At 39.4% G+C, this 22,750-nt stretch overlaps 3 protein-coding genes across 3 annotated transcripts; all 3 read right to left on the bottom strand.

The window, feature by feature from the left end:
• Nucleotides 1–39: 39 nt before the first annotated feature.
• On the bottom strand, nt 40–2,223 carry LOC133116527 (thymosin beta-11-like). The gene is made up of 3 exons (XM_061226168.1): nt 2,093–2,223; nt 1,076–1,188; nt 40–867 (listed from the first exon to the last, which is right to left on the bottom strand). Exons 2-3 carry the CDS (start codon nt 1,173–1,175, stop codon nt 830–832), a joined length of 138 nt encoding a protein of 45 aa, XP_061082152.1. The 5' UTR covers nt 1,176–1,188; nt 2,093–2,223; the 3' UTR covers nt 40–829.
• A 2,480-nt stretch (nt 2,224–4,703) lies between these two features.
• On the bottom strand, nt 4,704–15,113 carry LOC133116523 (toll-like receptor 8). Its single transcript, XM_061226165.1, has 2 exons — nt 14,747–15,113; nt 4,704–10,583 (listed from the first exon to the last, which is right to left on the bottom strand). The coding sequence occupies exons 1-2, from the start codon at nt 14,747–14,749 to the stop codon at nt 7,485–7,487; spliced, it is 3,102 nt and encodes a 1,033-aa protein (XP_061082149.1). The 5' UTR covers nt 14,750–15,113; the 3' UTR covers nt 4,704–7,484.
• Nucleotides 15,114–16,654: 1,541 nt separating this feature from the next.
• Nucleotides 16,655–21,853, bottom strand: LOC133116276 (toll-like receptor 7). The gene is made up of 3 exons (XM_061225715.1): nt 21,847–21,853; nt 18,568–19,760; nt 16,655–17,718 (listed from the first exon to the last, which is right to left on the bottom strand). The coding sequence occupies exons 1-3, from the start codon at nt 21,851–21,853 to the stop codon at nt 16,675–16,677; spliced, it is 2,244 nt and encodes a 747-aa protein (XP_061081699.1). The 3' UTR covers nt 16,655–16,674.
• Nucleotides 21,854–22,750: the final 897 nt, after the last annotated feature.

Below are 22,750 nucleotides of genomic sequence, written 5' to 3'. Positions count from 1 at the left end.
ATTTAACCTAATGAAGAATTAAAAACAGCAGACAAAAGGTGGAAATAAAAAATATTTTATTAGAACATTTTTGGTTTCCACTTCAATAGGGTTTTGCAGAATGATTGCGGGGTGTTCACAATTCAATTCAGAAATCAATTCGATTGGCTGTTTTAAGTCAAATTAAAACCACATTGGTTTAATTTCCAGCGATGTTTTTTCTACACCGAGACAATTCTAACGAGACAAATCCAAATAAACAATTCATTCCAAAAAGTTTGTTTTAAAAACCCATCCCATTAATTAATCCTCATCAAATGGTCAAAAAATTACGAGTTCGTCCTGACCTCCACGTTCCACTCCAGTTTTGGCCACAGAATGTATATGTATACATATATTTAAAAAAAAAGAAAAAATCAATTCACAGAACCACATATTACAGGGTTTAACAATTTATTTGCATACCAAAAAGAATAGATCGTGTATTCCAATATTTGAAATGAGAAGTGAATGCTGTTCGATCTGAAAGCATTGTTATGGGCTGGCAGACGTTACCCAAGGAACGGAGGTTCCTGGGATTCTGGGCCCCGCCCACTCCCCGCCCCTTGTTGCCATGCGGAGACGTTCGGAGGACATAAGGATGGGCGACAGGCTCTGCACAGACCGCCGCACGGTCATCGCGGATAAAAAACTGGTTCAGGGATGGGGACAGGGAAGATGGGTGCAGTCATCTGCGTTCGTTCAATCATAATGCAACTTAGGTTTTCATTTACAAAGTTATAGCGCTAAAACAAGTGAAAAAAGAAGGCAATGCTCGTGGAATGTACAGTGCATCGTGGACCGCGCCTCCTCAGGATGCCTGATCTGCTTTCTTCTCCTGTTCGATGGCTGAAACGAGCGAAAAAAGTATTATCATCAAGATAGTTTAATACATTTCGAAAACTTGTTAATTTTTGCAATTACTGTAACAGACAGCTGCTATAACTGTAGCATGTAGCTAGATCAATGGTGTATATGTCCATTAATATAATAGTGTGGATCATAATGAAATGCATATTCTAATCATTAACGTAAGCATAATTGTCCAGCGCCATACTTTCTTTGGAAGGCAAAGTATTTTTCTCCTGCGTCTCGGTCTTCTTCAGCTTGTTCTTGTCGAAGTCGGCCACCGCAGCCATGTTTGGTTTGGGATCCATGTTTGTGGGTTATCTATTGAAACGAATGATTCATTATTAACACACGTAATTTAAAATGGCTGAGAAACCAGACAGATTCCAGGGCGCAGAGTGCCTTGCTGAAACGCAGCTACTATACGCCCCCAGCCCCCGCCCCACCGCACGCTGAGCCATGTCTTGCACAATGTACATCAATCGCGTTTATTAATTTACCGAAGAGAACAGAACCACGCCCCTTGCGAATGGCTTCCATTAGACTAAAAACGTAATTTACATGACAATACGAGTCCCCATGTTAAGAACGCTATAGACCCGCGGGGGAGGACGGTCATGGAAAGTGCAGCTTTAGAAAGAAATGCCAAGGTATGTCATGGTAAAGAGATGACAAATGGCACATCCGTGAAATATAATCATATTAGGCCTGCCACTGTTCCACATGGCAACAGTTAAAGTCGCTTATTCGGTTCTCACAAAAAAGCTCGGTCTGCAGTCTCAAGAACCACCGCCCAGCATGGCATCATCTCAGACAGCAGGTTTCTAACGGAACTTCAGTTCCACGCAAATCAGAAAACACCCAGAAGTGCGATAGTGTCTCGGATTTCAATACAAGCAATAGCTCACATCTTGAAAGACACCAAATGTTTCTGGATTACCGAGCATGCCTACAACCTTAACAAAGGGGAAAAAAATTATCAAGTGCAGCGTCGACACATTCAGCAGTATTGCCTACTTGTAGTTACATACATACCATTCTACATTTCTTCGAATTCTTTCAGAATCGAGCCACACCTTTTGTCCTGAGGACACGGTGAATCGCGATATTTCCATTTTCATAGCTACGAACACTTGAACAACTTTTTTTTTCACTGTATAGTCGAGTACAAGCATTGGTACAAATGCACTTGCAAAGATAACAATACAAGGATTTTGTCACTCACCAGAGTTCAGTCGGTCGCCGATGGAGAAAGTCAAGTCGCTGCTGCAGTGGATTGGGAATCGAGCGGCTCAAGCAGAGGATATATATACCCTGGAATATGCTAATCAAGTTGCGTGACGTCACATCGTATCCCTCACAAAAAAGGACATATTGAAACAGCTTTAATAGTAGTAATTTTAGGGAGGGGAATGACATTTATTTGAACTCGTCCCTTTTTAATGCCATTAGCTATATATATATATATATATATATATATATATATATATATATATATATATATAATAAAATAAAAATATATTTGTATATATATATATATATATATATATATATATATATATATATATATACATACAAATACATATTGACTGTTTGTCCAAACGTTGTATTCCAACCATGCATTTTCGAAAAACATTCTCAATGATGACACCTTGTGGTTAGTCGCGGCATATTAATTTTACTTTCTATCATTATGATGGTGTCTAATTAATTTTAAGGAGTCAGTTCAATTTGAATATATTGGTAAGCCATTTGTTACTGCCATAGAATATGATATAGAGTATTTTGATGTAATGATGTAATTTCCCAATTTAATATATTTGTTACTTTGTATGTTACCATCATATCATCCTTCTTCACACACACACACACACACACATACACACACACACACACATACACACACTGCTTGCTTTATTTGGTACGCCTCCAGAACAGCCTGAATTCAACAAGCTGCTGGAAAGATTCCTTAGGAATTTTTGTCAATGCTGACTCAATAGCATCGCTCAGTTCCTGCAGATTTTCCAGCCGCACGTTTGTGATGCAAGCCTCCACTTCCACCTCATTTAGATCTGGTGATGCATGGGCCATTCGAGTAAACACTGTCATTTTCATCGAAATAGCGTACCATGATGGGTGCTTTTTGACATGGCACGTTATCCTGCTGGAACTATCCAACTGAATAAGGGTAGACTACGGCCTTCAAGGGGCCCACAACGACAGCAATAATGCTTAGGAATGCTCAATTTGTATTTAGGGTCCTAATGTGCACCAAGAACACACCCTTCCACCACCACTGCCAGCACATGCCTTCCACACAAGGTATGAAGGATCCCTGGATTCATGCTGTTTATGCCAAACTCTGCCCCTACCGTCTGCGTGTGATAGTAGAAATCAAGATTTGTCAGATGAGGCAGTGTTTTTCTAATCTACGATAACTGGTTTTGGTGATGACATTTTAGCTTGATGTTCCTTAGCTGACAGGAGTAGAACGGGCAAGGTCTTGGGTCCCAGTGGCTTCTTTGTGTATTCAGGGATGCCCTTCTGCACACCACTGCTGCAAACAGCTGTTATTTCAGCATTGGCCTTTCTGTTGGCACCAATGATTCTGTTAGCGTGCTCTTCCTCCTCTGACCACCCTCTCAACAACAAATGTTTTAATCCACAGAGCTGCTGCTGACTAGATGTGTTTTATCACATCATTTCCTGCACTCTAGAGACTGTACAGCTTGAAAATCCCAGGAGGGCAGTTGTTTCTGAGATGCTGGAACCACCATGTCTGGTAGCAACAACCATACCATGGTGAAAGTAGCTTAGATCACAAATCTTACCCATTATAATGTTTGCTTGATTGCCAATTAAAGCACTTAACCATGTCTGCATGCTTTATATATTGAGTTGCAACCACATGGATCAATGTTTGGAGAAGCAGGCTATTTACACACACACACACACACACACACACACACACACACAGTTTACATTAACAAACAGGTGTACCTAATACGTGTGTTGGGGATAAGTGTGTATACAGTACACACATGCACACACACGCAATCTGACAGCAGGAATCACAGTCCCTGTCAAGAATGAGAGCCTTTCTTTAAGGCGGCCAGGCAGTCATGGCTAAATTGTTTGTGTAATTCTATAACATTAGAGCAATATAAGAAAAAACGTTAGTGCTGACCCACAGAAGAAGAATTAAATGCGGAAGATGGAAGGTGAACAAGGAAGTAGTATTTAAAATACTTATCTTTATTTTAAAACTTGTTTTTTATGAGGATCTTTACCATTATTTTTATTGGGAGAATAGTTATATACTATTGTACCTTATCTTTGCCCATTGTAAGCAATTAGCATTTATTTTATTAGCAAAGGAAATGACTAGCATTTAAAGAGTCAGAGCAGAAGAAGACTATGCAGCAAAGCATGTAAACAGAGTCAGGCACAGGCAAACGGAGGGGTGTATCAAGAAACCTGGAACATGGACTGAAATAAAAACAGATGTTCTGGGTTTTATTCAGTGAACTTATACAGCTGACTCAGTAATCCTGCTTTGTGATATACCCCTGCATGTACACAGTGCAATAAATATGTACACTATCAACAAAATTATTCTGAATCTGAATTTGTCATTTAATTTGTGACAGTAATTTTTTTTAAGCCACAGGTATGGAAGGTGGTCTGTGTCTGTTTCTGGATTTCATGCGAACTCCAACTCTCTCTCAATGATCTACTGTGGTCATTTTTGCATTAGCATATTAGTGCTGGTGTATTACAGTAAATTATGCTGGATAATTTTTTGCTGGTAACAAAAATCCAGAATACACACAGAGTTCTTGTTCACTGCTTCAAGTCAATCCATTTTTATTCAGAAGACATTTACAGAAAAAGACTGGTAGAGGCCCTCAAATTCTGCATGAAGATGTTTCTGAACTCCTGAAATTAACAGAGTAATATGAAAAGTGATCTAGGAAAACTCATAAAATACAAGAAACTCTCTCATTATTGTATAGTACATTTAAAATAACATTCTATTGATGTGCGCAAAATAAAGAAATGTGAAATAGGACAAATACTTCTTTCAGACCATGCTCCCATATACTGTATATGACAGTTGAACTAGGGGGAGTTAAAGGTAGATTACTTTGGAGATTTGTCAACTCATTATTTCTGAAAAAGAATGTGCAAAAGTGTATTGAGAGGAGAAATACATTACATTAATGGCATTTGGCAGAGGCTCTTATCCAGAGCGAGGTACAACAAAGTGCATACCCATAAACAGGGATAAGTGCGCTGAAAGACCCTAGAGGGAAGTACAATTTCAACTGCTACCTGCACAACAAAGATAAGGACAAGGGCCTATTTTATTTTATTTTTTAAATTAAACAAACAAACAAACAAAGCAAAAGTATGACCAAACCCCTTAACTATCCAAACACTGCTTACCTAGCCAAACTAAAGATACTGATACACAAAAAAGTAAATCACAGGAAGACAACAATTAAGGTTCACAGGGAGGTAGGGAGGGACGGGGAGAGGTGCTGCTTGAAGAGGTGCGTCTTCAGTTTGCGTTTGAAGGTGGGAAGAGATTCTACAGTTCTGACCTCAACGGGGGAGTTCGTTTCACCACCGTGGAGCCAGAACAGACAGTAGTCGTGAGCGAGAGGTGGAAGTTTGGAGAGGGGGAGGTGCCAAGCGGCCTGTGGAGGCTGAACGAAGAGGTCTGGCAGGGGTGTAGGGTCTGATGATTTATTGTAGGTAAGCTGGGGAAGACCCCTTAACTGCTTGCAAATAATATCCTACTCCTCATACAGAAAAAAAAACCCCAACAACAAACAACAACAACTTGAAAATGAAATCGAACAGTTGGAGTAAAATCATAAAAGTGGTGGAGATGTAAATACACTAAAACAATGAAAGGCGGCGAGAACAATACTTAACAAACTTCTCACAGAAGAGATAGAAAAATCCTTAATATTTGCTAGACAGAATAATTATGATACAGGACCAAGAGCTGTAAAGATCTTGGCGTATAGGCTTAAAAAACAACAGGGTAAAGCTCACATTTCCAGTTTGAAGGACCCTATAACTAAACACCCTATAACTAGAAAAGAAAAAATAGTGGCACAATTTGTTAATTATTATGAAAAGTTGTATAGCTCGAAAGAAGTCAACATAGATGACAATATAAAACCCTTCCTTGAGAAAATCAATTTACCAAAAGTAACAATAGAACAAAATAATAGCCTTATAGCGTCAATAGAAGAAAATGAAATTCAGACACATATTAAAAACTCTGAAATGTGTAAATCACCTGGAATTGATGGGTTTACCAACAAGTTTTATATAGAATTTGAAAAGGAGCTAACACCTTTATTAAGGAAAACATTCAACTGGGCACTTGATAACGGACAATGGGCTACGACATGGAACACTACAATAATAACCTTGCTGCATAAAGAAGGGAAATACCAGACAGTACCAATCTTATCGACCAATAAGTCTCATAAACGGAGATCAAAAACTACTGTCATCAATCATTGCAAACTGACTAGCAAAGATAATCCCAGAAAGAGTAAATAATGATCAAACAGGTTTTTATTTCTGGCAGACAACTAACAGATAATATAAGAAGAACATTAAACATAATGGAAATATGGAATGGAAATGGAAGTCATATCCATATGCTATGGTTACTTTAGATGCTGAAAATGCTTTTGACAAAGTGTCATGGTCATTTTTTTTTTAAACATTTTGGTTTTGATAACCAAATATGTTTTCTATATCTAGAGGTACTCAACACTTATTTTTGCTTTGAGTATTGACCCATTAGCTGAATAGATAAGACAGCAACAGAAGGTGTTAAAATCTTAGATCATTCACATCATAAACTTGCATTATACGCAGATGATATAATATATAATGTATATTTGTTTAGAACTATTAGAATTGCAATCCTAAAACAAATAACCAGAAATTGCTCAAGAACTAAGATACCAACAACTAAAGAATGGATGGAAACTGTACAAAAAATATATGTAGCAGAAAAAATCTCTCTAAGAATAAACAATCAGGTACAACTACTAAAGGAAAAATTGACTACATGGGTAGAATATATGGAAAAAAATATAAAGATAAATACTTGATGTATAAGGGAAATAATGGGTTGAGCTGAGCTTTTTATTATTATTATTATTATTATTATTATTATTATTATTATTATTATTATTATTAATATTATTTTCTTTTTTTGTGTGTCTGCATTTTGTGAAGTTGGTTGTATTTTATTTTTGTAAGTCTGAAAAAGAAAGAAAACATTCTATTGATGCAAGACTCTGTGCTTTCGTTTTGTTATACTGACATCTAGTGGATGCAAGTAATATTGTAACATTCAACTTGCATACTGCATTTTACAGTTGCTTGCATCAAACCTTATATATGTCATTGTTATATGGTCAGGCACATGTACTGTATGAGCATGTGTGTGTATATGTGTGTTTGTGTGTGTGTGTGTGTGTGTGTGTGTGTGAGTGCGCATGTATGTGTGTGTGTGAGTGCGCACATGTGTGTATATGTGTGTGTGTGTGTGTGTGTGTGTGTGTGCAAAGCCAGATTTACTTGCTGGTGAAATACTGGGAGTATTGCTTGTTGTACATGGCCTGATTGTCCACCCTGATGACGTTTCGCAGGCACTGCCAGAACCAGCGCTCTGCGGACGGGCTGCGGGGCCACTGCAGGACGCTGCGGCTGCACAGCCGTCTGCGCAGACGCAGCAGCCGGGAGTGCTGCAGCACCGGCTCCAGCAACACCAGCACCATCACGTCGTCGTTGTCGTCCAGCAGCCGCTGATGGGCCAGGTACATGGCCATCCTGAAAGTCCCATTCCGGACGTAGTCCTCCGTCAGCACGAACACGGTCTTCCGGCTCTGCCCGATGCTCTGGGTTAGGTTGTCGAGCACCGGGATTCCCGGGGTCCAGTCACGATCCTCCAGACAGATGGGCGAGAGCTTGTCTCCCACCTCCTCCAGCTCCACGCGCAGGTGGTTATGAACCCACTCCGAGACGTGAGGGTTCTTGGTGTCGTACGTAACGAAGGCGTCGTAGACGTTCCCGCCTGACCTCAGCCGATAATACCCCTGCATCTTTGCCCGCCAGTAGTGCAGAGCGTAGGAGGCATCCCAGTAGAAGAGGTGCATTGTGGTCGCTGACACCATTATGCAAATGATGAGGAAGGCAGAGAGGAAGTGAATGAGGAAGGCTATATTGTTGTCTACACAGTTCTTTATTTTGAAATCTACCACATTCATTCTATCACCCTTTCTCAGAGTTGGAACAGCACAATTGATACTTGTAGCCAGATCAGGGATAATCACATCAGTGCGCATTTTCAGCCACATGATGAAATCCAGCCTCTCACACGTGCAGCTGAATGGGTTTCCGCCCAAGAAGAGCATTTGAGAGTGATTTCTTCTCCCAGTTTCATAAGCAGTCTTGTTGATATAGCGAAGATAATTGGAGCGGAGATCAAGGAATTGGATGTTTTCTGCACCTCTTAGGAAACCATCAGACAATTGTGCAATTTTATTTTTTCCCAAGTGAAGAAACTTGAGTGTTTCTGAGAGGTTTGACAGGGTTGTGGACACTTCTGAGATATAATTATGGCTCAGATCGAGAAACTGAAGGGAGGGGAACAATTTCAGATTACTCCACTTGAAATTGGTCATTGAATTGTGGGCTAAACACAATTTAATTATGCTTCGAGGTAGATTCTGAAATACGCTTTGTGGAATCCTGTCAATTTCATTGGAAGATATGTCAAGATATTCCAGGTTCACCAGATTTTTGAAAAGTTGTACATAGGAATGGTCATTCTCTTTCCATAATCTTCCAAGATAATTTTTTTGGAACTGCAGCTCTGTAAGAGAATTGCTGGTCATGTTCTTACTGGTTAAAGTAGAGATATAATTACGGCTCAGATTGAGCACTTTTAAAGATGGCAGATTTTGTAAAAAATTTAAATTGTGTGTCACTCCAGATACCATGAAATAATGAGCATTGTGGCTCAGGTCCAGCACCTCCAGTTTTTTTAGCTCAGAGAAGGCGTTGTCATAGGCCAAGTCTATCTTATTAAAGGACAGGTCCAGGTACTTCAGGTCTGACAAAAACTGGAATTCAGTTCCATTTAAGGCAGCTGCAAAGCCATTATTGGAAAGGTTCAGACAGGAGATGTTCCCAAAGTCCTCAAACTGAATTGGGGAAATGAAAAAAATGTTATTTGAGCTGAGATCCAGTACTCGACCAGACGCAAAACACTTAGCCTTCACAAGAGCACTTTGCGGTTCATACCGTGTGTCTGGTTTGACATTTTGGCTGTATGCTGTTAAGAGAGGAACGTGGGGATCTGGATTGAGACGATTACCCTTGCCATTACCTCCACATCGCTCCCCGCTTTGATTTTCATGTGAACCTTCAGTGACAGGATAAAGTCTGTTTTCTGACAGATATATTAGTTTGATGTTTCCAAATTTTTTAAACACAGACGCATTCGTATGAACAATGAAATTTGTACCCAAATCCAACACAGAGAGATTTTTTAAACCTGAAAGGGGATTTAAAGTATTTCCACAAATTTCTTTAAACACATAACCCTGTAGATGTATTGACCTAAGAGACACCAATTTAGAAAAACTGGGAGAAAGATCAAGTGTTGAGGGATATTCCTTCAAATCATAGTTGTAGGACAAATCCAATAACTCCAGTTTTTTCAAATAACCCAGAAAGCCACCATCAGCAATAGCTGTACGTAAAAAGTTAAATGAAAGGAACAGAGTTTTTAGATTTACCAAACTTAGAAACCAAGAGCTTTTCATGAATTTTAGAGAGTTCCCTGCCAAGTTCAGTGTCTCTAGTTTTGTGAGATTTTGAAAGGCCAGGTCATGAATCGTAATGTACTGACAAGGATCACACGGATAAGGAGAATTGTAACATCGGGGGCAATTTCCCTGGAGCTCGAGAATTGTCAGGTTGGTCAGCCAAATGAAGTCCTCAGCAGTAACCTGCCGTATGCGGTTAGAAGCCAGGTCCAAGTGTTGAAGAGAGGGTGGTAGTTCTTTTGGAACACTACTCAAGTTATTGAAGGCCAAGTCTAAAATGTTTAGTTCAGTTAGGCTTGAGAAGCTCCCATTTCCGGGATCATACTCCTTTCCACAAGGGTTCCAGTAGTAACAGTTTTTGGACAAGACAAGCTCAGTAATTTTCTGAAGCTTAGTGAATATTTCCGGGCTGATTGATATTATTTTGTTTTTTGATAGATTTAGCATTTTCAGTCCTGAAGGAAGGCTTTCCGGAACATTCGGAAGAATATTACCACAGAGGTTTAGCTTCGCAAGGTTTGTTAGCTGGGCGAACACTCCTTTCTCTATGTACACCGCCTGATTTTGGTTTGCCCAGCGGAGATCGAGATATGTCAGGTTCTGCAGTCCATTGAAAGCGTTGGTAGATATATGTTTGATGTGGTTTTCTGAAAGATGAATTTCAGTGATGTTCTGTGTGATCCATGTCGGTACTTCCTTCAATCGAAGACTGGAGCAATCAAATTTGACGGTGTTAGCGGTGGAATTCATTTTGACATGACAGGGATATCCATAATTCATTCCGCAGCCAGCATGCCTGAGCAGCAGACACAGTATCAGCCAATTCAGCCAGCAAAGCTCCTGAAACAACAGGAAGTCATTTTCACTGCAGAGAAACACAGCCACGTTTCAAAATACAGAGGAATAGCCGATTCTCAAGTGTAGTATCAACAGCTTTTAATGTGGATTAACTGATTAACTGAATCTTGTGTACACCTAACTTTTTGGACATTTCACCTAACGTTTCTACATGGAACAAATCAATCTCCTGTCCATATTGAACAATAAATAATACACGGTATGTCCTTATATTTTTACATCCTTCATAGTCCTGTTTTAGAAACGTGCTTGTGATATAATGAACATGCAGACGTGAGATATAAATGATAATTCTCCTCTCCCCGTCTCATTACAAGTGTCTTCTTTAATTTAATTCTCCAACCGTGTGTGCAGTTTTTGAGATATTTACACTTTTATAGGACTAGTACAAAATAGGTGGAAATTGCCCTCTAGGGAGGGCAAAGTAGAAAGGGTTAATGCATAATGGTTATCTCCTAGCATATCTTCTTGCTAATCTGGTTGTGCTCAATATGAAATAAACAAAAAGACGTGTTGTTATAATTTCATAATAATAATAATAATATATATATATTTTTAATTGTCTCCAGGGCTGACTACGTACGTAGATAGGTAGCCCAAATCCAGATTTCTCTTTGTGTTTAGATTCACAAGGTCAAACCTGCTGAAGAAAACAGGTCAAGCTAGGTTTTGACCTAGCTGGTTGACCAGTTAAACCAGCTCCATACTCAACATGGTCTGACCAGCTCCAGCTATGGTTTTGAGACAGCTGGTAGCTAGTATTTCAAGCTGGTCATAGCTGGATTTTACATCAGGGCACAACTTTTTGAATTTTCTGAAGCATGCTTGGAAGTATGTGAACCCCTTAAGCTGTTTAGAGTTTTCTGTTGTTTTACCATGATTTTCTGATTTTATCATCACCAGTCTTTTTATCCATGAAATGTCAAGTTTATGTTCATCAATTGCATGTACTTGTATAGAGGGAATTGTGTGTCTAGCCAAAAAAAAACATATTACACATGGAATTTGTGTATGTGCAAAAGTAAGTGAACCCCCAGCTGCATTGGTAAAGTCAAGTAGGTAACAGATTCAGGTGAAACACATTTGGGTGCTTAAGTAATCAATTACGCAGACCAATCAAGTGAGACATCCTTAGGAAAGGGGTTGGGCAACACTGATTAAAAGAGAGAGGAAACCAACCAAACCACTGTAGTGCCAAGGTGTACCCACACAGATCAACAATGCCAAGAGGAAAGGAAATATCCGATTGATGGGTACTGACCCATCAGTCTGGGGAAAGCTATAAGACCATCTCCAAAAGATTCCAGCTCCATCCATCCACTGTAAGACAAATCATTTACAAATGGAGGGAATTCAACATGACCGCAACTCTACCTAGAAGTGTAAGCCCATCAAAACTATCATCAAGAAGCACCAGAAAAATAATAAATCGGGTAAAGGCCAACCCACACATTACCTCTAGAGAGTTGCAGACCTCTCTGGCAGCATCTGGGGTAAATATACATGTGTCTACAATCAGACGAAAATGGAATAGACGTGACATTCACGGGAGGGTTGCTCGAAGGACGCCTCTGCTCTCAAAATAGAACAAAGCTGCCTGTTTCAACTTTGCCAGAGAGCACTTGGACAAATCAGAGGCCTTCTCTGGACAGATGAGTCAGAATCAAAACACTGCATACCAAGAAAATACCTCCTCCCAACAGTGAAGGATGGTGGTGGAAATGTGAAAGTCTGGGGCTGCTTTTCTGCCTCCGGACCTGGACGACTCCATATTATCCAGGGAAACCTGAATTCTCAGGCCTATCAACAAATTCTTGATCAGAATCTCCTGCCATCAGTCAGGGAGTTGAAGCTGGGCCGAAAAATGGGTTATGCAACATGACAACGACCCAAAGCATTCCAGCAAATCTACCAAGGAATGGCTTAAAAGAAAGAGGATTCATACTCTAGATTGGCCTAGTCAAAGTCCAGACCTCAATCCAATAGAAATGTTGTGGCTAGACCTGAAGCAGGCGGTACATGACAGATGTCCCTCCAACCTCTCTCAACTGCTGTGTTCTGCGAGGAGGAGTGGGCAAAAATCCCCAAAGGCAGATGCAAGAGACTGGTGAGTGGTTGCAAAAGACGTCTGGTTGAAGTAACGGCTGCAAAAGGAGGGGCCACAAGCTACTAACTAAAAGTGTTCACATACTTCCTGAGTCAAAACGGCTAAATACGATTCAGGGAAGCGAGGGCCATTACTCATTCAGACCACACTTCCACATCCCCAATGTAGTGTATTTTGGTTTTACTTCATGTGCCTAGACAAAAGCATTACAATATATTAAACAGATGTGAGGTGTATTAATGGAAAAAAAATCTCTTTATTTAAAAAGTCCTGCAAAACATAAATTATATGTATGTGTATATATATATATATATATATATATATATATATATATATATATATATATATTCTGGCCTTAACAAGAACTGTGCCTGTGGCCTTCCATTTCCTCACTATGTTCCTCACAGTGGAAACTGACAGCTGAAATCTCTGAGATAGCTTTTTGTAGCCTTCCCCTAAACCATAATGCTGAACAATCTTTGTTTTCAGGTCATTTGAGAGTTGTTTTGAGGCCCCCAAGTTGCCACTCTTCAGAGGAGAGTCAAAGAGAAGAACAACTTGCAATTGGGCACCTTAAATACCTTTTCTCATGATTGGATGCACCTGTCTATGAAGTTCAAAGCTTAATGAGCTCATCAAACCAATTTTGTGTTCCAATGAATCAGTGTTAAGTAGTTACAAGTATTCAAATCAACAAAATGACAAGGGTGCCCAAATTTATGCACCTTCTAATTTTGTTTTGATGCATATTGCACATTTTCTGTTAATCCAATGAACCTTATTTCACTAATGAAATATTACTGTGTCCATCAGTTATTTGATAGATCAAAATTAAGTTGCGGATCCAAACACCCAATGATTTATAAATGAAAATAATGGAAATTGTCAGGGGTGCCCAAACCTTTTCATACGACTGTATATATATATATATATATATATATATATATATATATATGTATATGATATGGGTGTTAGGATTAGAGACTTGGAATAGAACAGAGACCTGTTTAATGTAATGTGCCTACAATAAGATAAAGTACAATATTGTACATTATACAGACATAAATAATTCAGGATATACTAGGGAAATTAAAAAAAATACTAACAATGCCTTTATGGAAAGAGAACTATTTGTAGCCAGTGGATTTCATTATTCATAATGAAAGATGTTGACACAAAGTCTTGATATATTCTGCAGAATTGTTATAAACAAAAGCACAGGTCAGATGAGTAAAACACAAACATACTTACAGAAGTTTTAGCAAACTGCAATACTGTAAGCAAGTAAATGAGAGCATGTTCGGAAGTACAGTAAGAAGCATAGGGTGTGAGAGGAAGGATACTATATTTAGATATAATATAGACGCAGCTCAGTTCCAGTAACCACACTGTAAAAATGACCTACTGTACTGTACACGTTCAGAGCAATGAGCAGACCAGGAAAACGATGCTACAGTACACCCAGGTCTCAGACTATTTAAAAAGACATCACTAAATGCAATGTTTAATATTGATGTTAATCATTTAGAAATTATTGCAGTACTAACCATTTTAACAGGTATTACTATTGTGGATCAAATTAGATTTTTATATTTCTCCTCAGTGGAAGAAAACTACATTTCACACTGATTTGAGATTTGGACACTCATTTTGAATGCAAATAGTTTGCCCAGGACTGTCCATGGATTATTGGCACCAAAGGTTCACTCTGGACAGGTAGTACATTCACTTTGCATCTTTCATTTTTATGGCAAGATTTATAGTGGTTATAATTCTTACTGTATTAAGGAGTAGCTTTGGAATTTTTATTGCATGCATGGTTCTGAACCAAGATTGTCCCAATGGCTAGAACTCATGAAGATTAGCCGTATATTTCATGCAACAGACAACTACAATTATTCAGTTGGTATAGTAATTAATTCATGAAATAAATGCACTTACAAATAATTGAAGTCTTTACAATTGTCTGAACAATTACAAACAAAACTATTACTAGTGATAGTTTATAAAAATTATTATAAAATTATTGCAAACTTACCATGATATTGTTCTTAAAATGCCGTTTCAAAACCTTCAGTACATCCACTCTGGTCCTGAGTCTAACAGAGAAACAGGAAGCAGCTCTGCCTGCAGTTGGCTATATTTGTGACATCTTAGTTTGCTCTGCCTGTATGGTGTGTGAATTAGAATTTTGAGACCTGGAAATACCTTCCTCATCTGGAAGATGGAAGACTATGGACTAAGACTAAGAAAATAAGGCTCAAAATGATGTGAATTTAAAAACACATATAATTATTCACCTCTGGAATTAATATATTTGAATTTTTTAATGTTGAATTCAGTATATTACAATTTATTAACCTATTTTCTTCCATACCAGACAGCTGCTACTAAGAGAGGTACCACTATTGTAGAATGACAACCACGACTTTCCAACATTGCCCTCCTCCTTTCGCCCAGGAGCTATATGGGGAAGTTCTGCTGAATCACTTCCTATTTTTAAGGGAGAAGGTATTGTTTTGTGTGTACCAGATGTATAATGAACTCAAAAGAGAGATGTTTGTTTAAACTAATGCAGCAGGGCATAAATGATACAGCATAACAATAAGACTATTTCAAATTGCAAACAAATCAAAATTTTGTATTGTAATATGCAGAGCAAATACAAACTTAAAAACATGCAAACAATCTAAAGTATTTTGCAGTCTTGTAACAATGAGGAATTCTGGTGCTACTGTATTTCACTGCACCCTCGCACACATTTTACACAGTTTTTAATATTTAAAAAAATATTATTTAACCTGTATTTATTCAGGAAAGGCCAACAGAGAACACAATGCTGCCCTGGCTGGCCCCAAAGCAGACAAAAGCACCAGAAAACTACACAAAGATAATATGTACAACTTCTGATGCACAAATGCTCAGACAAGCAAAATAAACAATCACATTATGAAAAGCAATGCATTTTTTCTGATAGCACATTGTTCAACAATAGCTGCACTAGTGAAATGAGTCTAGTTCCAGTGAACTTTGCAGAACATTCAATTTCTATGGTGCATAAACTCCAAACACAGATTTTTCTAGTTCCATGGTAATTGCCAAAATCTACCTTTCCTGCAAATGTGTACAATAATTTGTAATTTAGATTTTTAAAAGAGATGCAAGGTAAAGAAGAAACTTACTGTATTTATTATGCTTTGTAAACAAACAGTATGCAATGATGCTCTCTTTGTATACTAAGCTTGCAAACAAATGGCAAATACATATATACTTCATGAAACATTAGGCACAGATGCTTACTTTATAACATTTTATTAAATTAAACCAAAAATCATTGACATTATTTTCATTAAATTGGCACACTGCAAATCCAGTTTAAATTCTTCCACCAAGGTCACATGCTGAAGTAGTCAGTGCGGCAGCCCTCTCTCTTCTTCTGTAAAAAACTATTTTAAAACCGGCTGGGATGACAGAAAACTATTACTCAGGATGTTAGCATTAGGGATAGCACATAGAGCTAGGTATTATGTGTAAACATTTTTAATTACGTGTAGTCCATAAATGCCTGTATAAGTCTTTTTAAATAATGTGTTTTTTATTATTATTTTTGGAAAGTGCCAACCATGCTGATAATTGCATCAAATTAGAAAAAAAAAAAGTCTAAATTACAAGACAAGTGTGTATGGATGTGTGTGTGTGTGTGTGTGTGTGTGTGTGTGTGTGTGTGTGTGTGTGTGTGTGTGCAAGAGAGATGTTTGAAAAATTAAATATATAGTTTCTCCCAATGTGTCATTGATTTCGGTCCAGTTTTCCATGATATTTGCAAAGTGTTGAACAATGACAAATGTCTATTAAGAAACACTGTAGTTAACATTCTCAGCAATGCATATGAAGTCCAGAAAATTAGGAGTTGCATATGAATACTAGAAACACTTTTCAAGGTAGATTACTGGATGTAAAGGAGTGTTAAAGAGTCTCTTGGAAGAGTTTGCTGTACTGGCCGTGACTGTCTTTAGCCATTGCACTCCGGAGACAATGCCAGAAATATGGCTGAGCTTTTGGGTTTGATGGCCATTCCAATAGAGATCTCCCATACAGCCTCTTCCGAAGCCTGAGGTATTTGGAACGTAGAGGGAGCTTCTCCAGAAAGATCAGGAGAATGACATCTGCCTTCTCATCAAAGAGACGTTGGTGGGCCAGGTAAAATGCTGTCTTGAAGTTCCCACTTAGGACATACTTTTTGGTGAGGACGAACACAGTCTTCCTGCTCTGTTGGATGCTCTGACAGAGGTTGTCGATGATTGGACACCCAGGGAGCCAATCACGCTCCTCCAGGCAGAGCTGCAAAGGAGGGTCCCCTTGCTCTTCCAGGTTGACCTGGAGCTCCTCCATCACCCAGTCTGACACGGCTGGGTCCTTTTTGTCATAGATTATGAAGGCGTCATATATGCTGGATTGCGAGGACAGACGGCTGTAGCCCTTCATTTTGGCCAGGCAGAAGTAGTAGATGTACCACATGTCCCAGAGGAAGAGGTGGGCAGTGATGGACAAGGTGAGAACCCCAAGGGTCAGTGATGTGAGGAAGACATACAGAATTATGGACAGAGAGCTATGCTGGCATGAATCCCCACTCAGGGTAATGATACTCTTGCCTATTTGGTAACCAGGATTGGCGCAGTTAACCTCAGTTGCCAGTTTGGGGATGTTCACCATTGTCTTGTTGATCCACATGACAAACCAAATAGCTTTGCAGGAGCACATAAACTTATTGCCATGAAGAAGCAGCATATCCAGATGATCGATAACATCTTCAGGGAAACTAGAACGCTGAATATACTCGATCTCGTTATAACTGAGGTCCAGATATTTTAAGCTATATGCAGCTCTTAAAAAGTGTGGGGTAAGTTTTGATATCTGGTTATGGTGTAAGATTAGCTTTTTGATGGATTTGGTGCAGTTGGAAAGCTCATCGGGCACTTTATCAAACTTATTCTCACTTAAGTCTAAGATCTCTAACTCAGAGAGGTATGCCAGCTTCGGCCAAGTGAATGATTCATTGGTAAGTACATTTGTGTTCAAGTACAGTTCACTGAGGTTCTCAGGGAAACCTCTAAACTCCTCAGGAATGTAGTTGAGGTTGTTACTGGATATATCAAGAACCTTCAAGTTAAGTAATTTTTTGAAGTAGTATAAGTACCTTCTATCTCCATCCCTCCATAACATGTCCAGCCGGTTGCCTTTAAATTCTAACACTCGAAGAGAAGGGCTCTCCATCTCTTGGTTTGTTGAGGTGGAAATTTGATTGAAATTCATGAATAATACGTCAAGCTTTGGTAAATTATTTGTAAAGTTTAGCATGTGAGTCACACCCTCAGATGTAAAGTAATGTTCATTATGACTGATGTCTAGAACAGTCAAATTTCTCAGTTCCTGGAAAGCAGTGAAATACATCAAATCCAGACGATTATATGAAAAGTCCAGATACTGGAGATTTGGCAGAAAAATGAATTCGGAGCCATTCAGGCTTTGGCTCATGGCATTTCCTGAGAGATTGAGACATCGAAGGTCGGAAAAGTTGAAGAATTTGGGATCAAGAAAGAATATATTGTTCCTGCTAATGTCCAGGGTTTTCCCAAAATCAGTGCAGTTCTTCTTCATGAATGGCTGTACCTTGCCTGCCTCTTTGTTCTTGTACTTGCAGCTACGTGCATATTCATCATACTGAAAATAGTGGACATCTCCCCCACTGTTGTATTGAGCAGCACCAACCATGGGTGTGCCAAGTGAGCTTTCCCCCCTAAAAGACTGCAGTGGGTGTTCACTATCAGAGGTGGAGGATATTTTGTTGTCAGAAAGGTTTATTATTTTAATGTTTTTAAGCTCGGTTAGGATCATGAGGTTGGTCATCTTTATGAAGTTTGTGCCCAGATCAATTCTTTCAAGGTGACGGAGGCCAATTAATGGACGAATATCCTTCTTGGTCAGTTGCTGGAAAACAAACCCTCTGATCCTGAGAACATTAAGGAGGGTTAAACTGGAGAAGCTTGAACTGAGATTAAGTGAAGCTGGGTACTGCTGCAGCTCATAGTTGAATGAAAGATCCAGATCGACCAGGGTAGGTACATGCATTGGAAAGGTGGTGTCGGTTATATGTTTTGCCAAGAAATTGCTTGAGAGGTCCAGCACCTGCAGTTTATCTGTAGCTTGAAACCATTCTGATTTGACCATCTTGAGAGAATTACTGTGAAGGCGCAATGTTGTCAATTTATTCAGCGTCTGAAAAGCGGAGTTGTCAATATGCAAGTCCCCATTCCCGGGACATGGGGTGCAAGGGAATGGGGCATTGTAACAACGTGGGCAATTCCCACTCAGATCCAGAGTCTCTAGGTTGGTCAGATTTCGGAAGTCTTCCTCAGTGATGTTTCTGATGTTGTTATTGTAAAGGTACAGTTCTTTGAGACTGACTGGTAAATCCTGAGGGACATATGATAGGTTATTAGCCTTTAGAGATAAGACAGTGAGGTTTATCAGGTGGGAGAATGCACCCTTCTCGATGTCATACGAAACGTTGCATGGGTTGCGATAGTAACAGTTTTGGCCAAAGTAGAGGACCTCTATGTTGGCGAGTTCGGAGAGGTCTTTCTTGCGGATGATGTGGATGTGGTTCACCTCCAGACTGAGCAGGGTGAGGCCTGGGGGAAGGCCTCTGGGGATGCTGAGGAGCTGGTTCCCATCCAGATACAGTGACTTCAGCTTTTTCAGGTGCCAGAAGCTTTTGTCGTCGATGGTCACACTCTTTGAGCACACCCGGTCCTTTGGCCCGATTTTGATGGGCACGCAGTTGCAGCGGAAGTCGATCTCTACTAGGCTCTCCAGCCCCTGGAAGGAGGTTGTCTCGATGTGTGGGATGTGGTTGATGGTGAGCGTGATGTTGGTCACGTTGCCTGGGATACCAATCGGCATTTCTTTCAATTTTCGCTCAGTGCAGTCCACATTGACAGAGATCCCTTTCACTGTGACATCACAGGGCAGGCTTTTAGGGTACCAGGCAGCTGCACCAAACGAGGGGACACAGCACAAGACCAGGGCAATGAATACCTTGGAGGGAGGCCTAGAGCCTGCCATCTGTGAGGAGATTAGAAATAGGTTATTAATTTATCAAACACTTATCTGTATTGATGACTAATAATATTAATAACAAACCTTTAGTCATTATTAATTCATCACTGATCACAAATCACAATTAATTTTTAATGTAGTCAGATATTCCCACTCAGCAGAATTTGTTGTAAACCAGGGGTGTTCAATTCAATCATAAAAACAGGGCCGGAGTTGGGGCAGGTGTTTATTTTAGCCCAGCACTATGACCCATGATTCACCTCATTAACTAATCATGATCTTCACTAATCAAGACCTTGATAAGTAGATTCAGGTGCCTTAGTGCTGAGCTAGAGAAAAAACCTGCAGCACATTGGCCTATCTTGGATAAGATTGGAGACTCCTGTTCTAAACAGTTTATTTAGAAAAATGAATATGCCTCGTAATTGTAAGTTTTACTAAAAGCTGAGTTGTGTATTCTCTTTCTTGATTGAGCTTGGGATCCTAATGCAGGATTATAAAATTCCTTTGCATTTGAAATAGTTAATGCTGAACATCATGTCATCATGTCTCAATGTTATACTTGGAATTAAACAAGACAGAGAACAGTTAATAATGTGGCATTCAAAAATGGCCTTATTTCTACAGCTCTAGAACTCTTCGGGGCAGTACTACAGACATTGATTAAGCATAGTCCTAGAATAAATTCAATTTTGAATGGAGATTCTATACAAAACATCTTCATCTAGGATTAAGCTACATCTGTGCCTTGGAAACTGGTCCATACTGGAAGATGGCAGTTGGTATAAAAAAACATAAATAAATGAGCATGTTTATATGGCAATCAAAGCATTTAGCAGACACTCAAAAACTAATCCAAAGTGACTTTGTTCGTTTTATAATCATAATTCACATTCATTTAAAAAACCTCAGCTTTCTCAGGGATACAACTGCAAAACCAACAGTATGAACGTGGAAAAACAAGCCCAGGACCCTTACCATTACATCATACTATGTATATGGAGTGTCCAAATTTTCTCACAGAACTATGGCAAATGTTTTAGTCTGTTCGCTGGATTTGCAACAACAACCACATCTCTTCACATCTATAATTTTGAAAATACTTCAGAGAAAGTATCTCTCCCAGAGTACATTCCACAGGATAAAAAAAACAATCAGTCTCAAACACACAAATCATTAACAATGCATAAATGTGCAAGATCACAAATGTGTTATTACTTAACCAAAACAGAGATTTCTTATAGTTCATACTCACCATGATCTCTTACTTTGTTCAAAATTACCCTTGAATAAAAACATCAAAAATCTTAGACAACGTATCCTTACAGAGGTACAGCGGACTGTCTTCTTGAGAAAAGGGTATTCTTGTCAGTGACACGTGTGAAAGTGGCAGACCATGAACACCTGTGAAAGTGTCTATACATAGCCTTACTTCCTCAACTCTACTCAAGATTCTACTACAGAAATAATTTCCACCTTACATATTGTTGGCAGGTAGACAAGAAGTGTAGAGCAGAGTGACAAGGGTGCATTATGCTCTACATACAGATAATACATGTTTTTAAATTTCTCACTACACCAATATATATTTTAATATAATACCAAGCAACCTTATATGCACACTAAGTGACCACTTTATAAGACATTTTGGTCTTCTCATTCCACTTCAAGGTTCAACCTGTTGTGTATTCAGTGATGCTCTTCTGGATACCACTGCAATGCATGGCTATTTGAGTTACTGTCGCCTTCCTGTCAGCTTGAACCAGTTTGGCCGTTCTCCATCGATCCCCCCACATAACTGCCACTCACTGGATGTTTTTCACACCATTCTCAGTAAACCCCAGAGACGATGAAAATCCCAGTCAGCAGTTTCTGATGACATGGTCAAAGTCACTTTGATCACATTTCTAGCCCATTCTGATGTTTGGTCTGAACAACAACTGGACCTCTTGTCTGTCTAATAAAGTGGTCTGGCAGATTATCAGAGCAGAGGATGCACTTATGCAATCAAAAACTCACCAGGCATGAATATCCCGTTATGTAGCAATACATATCAAAATTTAGACCATATTATGCAAGCTCTATTGGTGGCTGAATATGAGCAGGTTGCCACTGCTCTGTTGTGGAACTGTGCCTGCAGCTGTTTCCCCTTCTGCTTTTCTGGTATACTGGTCCTAATTTCATAAAGTGACCCTCAAGCTGAATCACCACATTTTGTTATACTGCACTTTCACATGCGAACTACATCACACAATGTTGGCCTTTGAGCGTGAGTGTATAGTCTTTACCGGGCAGGACCCCCTTCTGCTTTAAGTACAGCCTGAGTTGTTAATGGATTCAATGAGCTGCTGGAAATTTTGGCCCACGCCACTTTTTATTGTGCCCTATTGGATTGAGATCTGGGGACTGTGCAGGCCACTGGAGTAAAGCAAAGCCTCGCTCATGTTCGTGGAACCAGTTTGAGATGATGTGTGTTTTGTAACGTGGCACACTATCCTGCTAGAATTACCCATTTGAGTAGGATGTGGCCATATCGGAATGCGTTTGGTCAGCAACAATGCATAGGTATGCTGCCGCATTCGAACGATGTTAATTTGGTATTAAACATCCTAATGTGTGCCAAGAAAACATTCCCCACACCATTACACCACCACCAGCAGCTCACACCATTCACGCAATGCAGAGCGGATTCACACTTCATGTTGTTTACTCCAAATTCTGACCCTACCATGTGAATGTTGTAGCAGAAATCGAGATTCATCAGAACAGGCCACTTCCCCCCCCCAAAATTTCAGTTTTGATGTGGCCACTGTACTCTAATCTTCCAGCTTGTAACTGACAGGAGTTGAACTCTGCATAGTCTTCTGCTGCTGTAGCCCATCAGCTTCAAGGTTCAACATGTTGGGTGTTCAGATGTCCTTCT

Source organism: Conger conger, chromosome 17 (assembly GCF_963514075.1).
Source record: "Conger conger chromosome 17, fConCon1.1, whole genome shotgun sequence".
Taxonomy (NCBI): Eukaryota; Metazoa; Chordata; class Actinopteri; order Anguilliformes; family Congridae; genus Conger; species Conger conger.
This window is presented reverse-complemented; position numbering and strand designations above follow the sequence as displayed.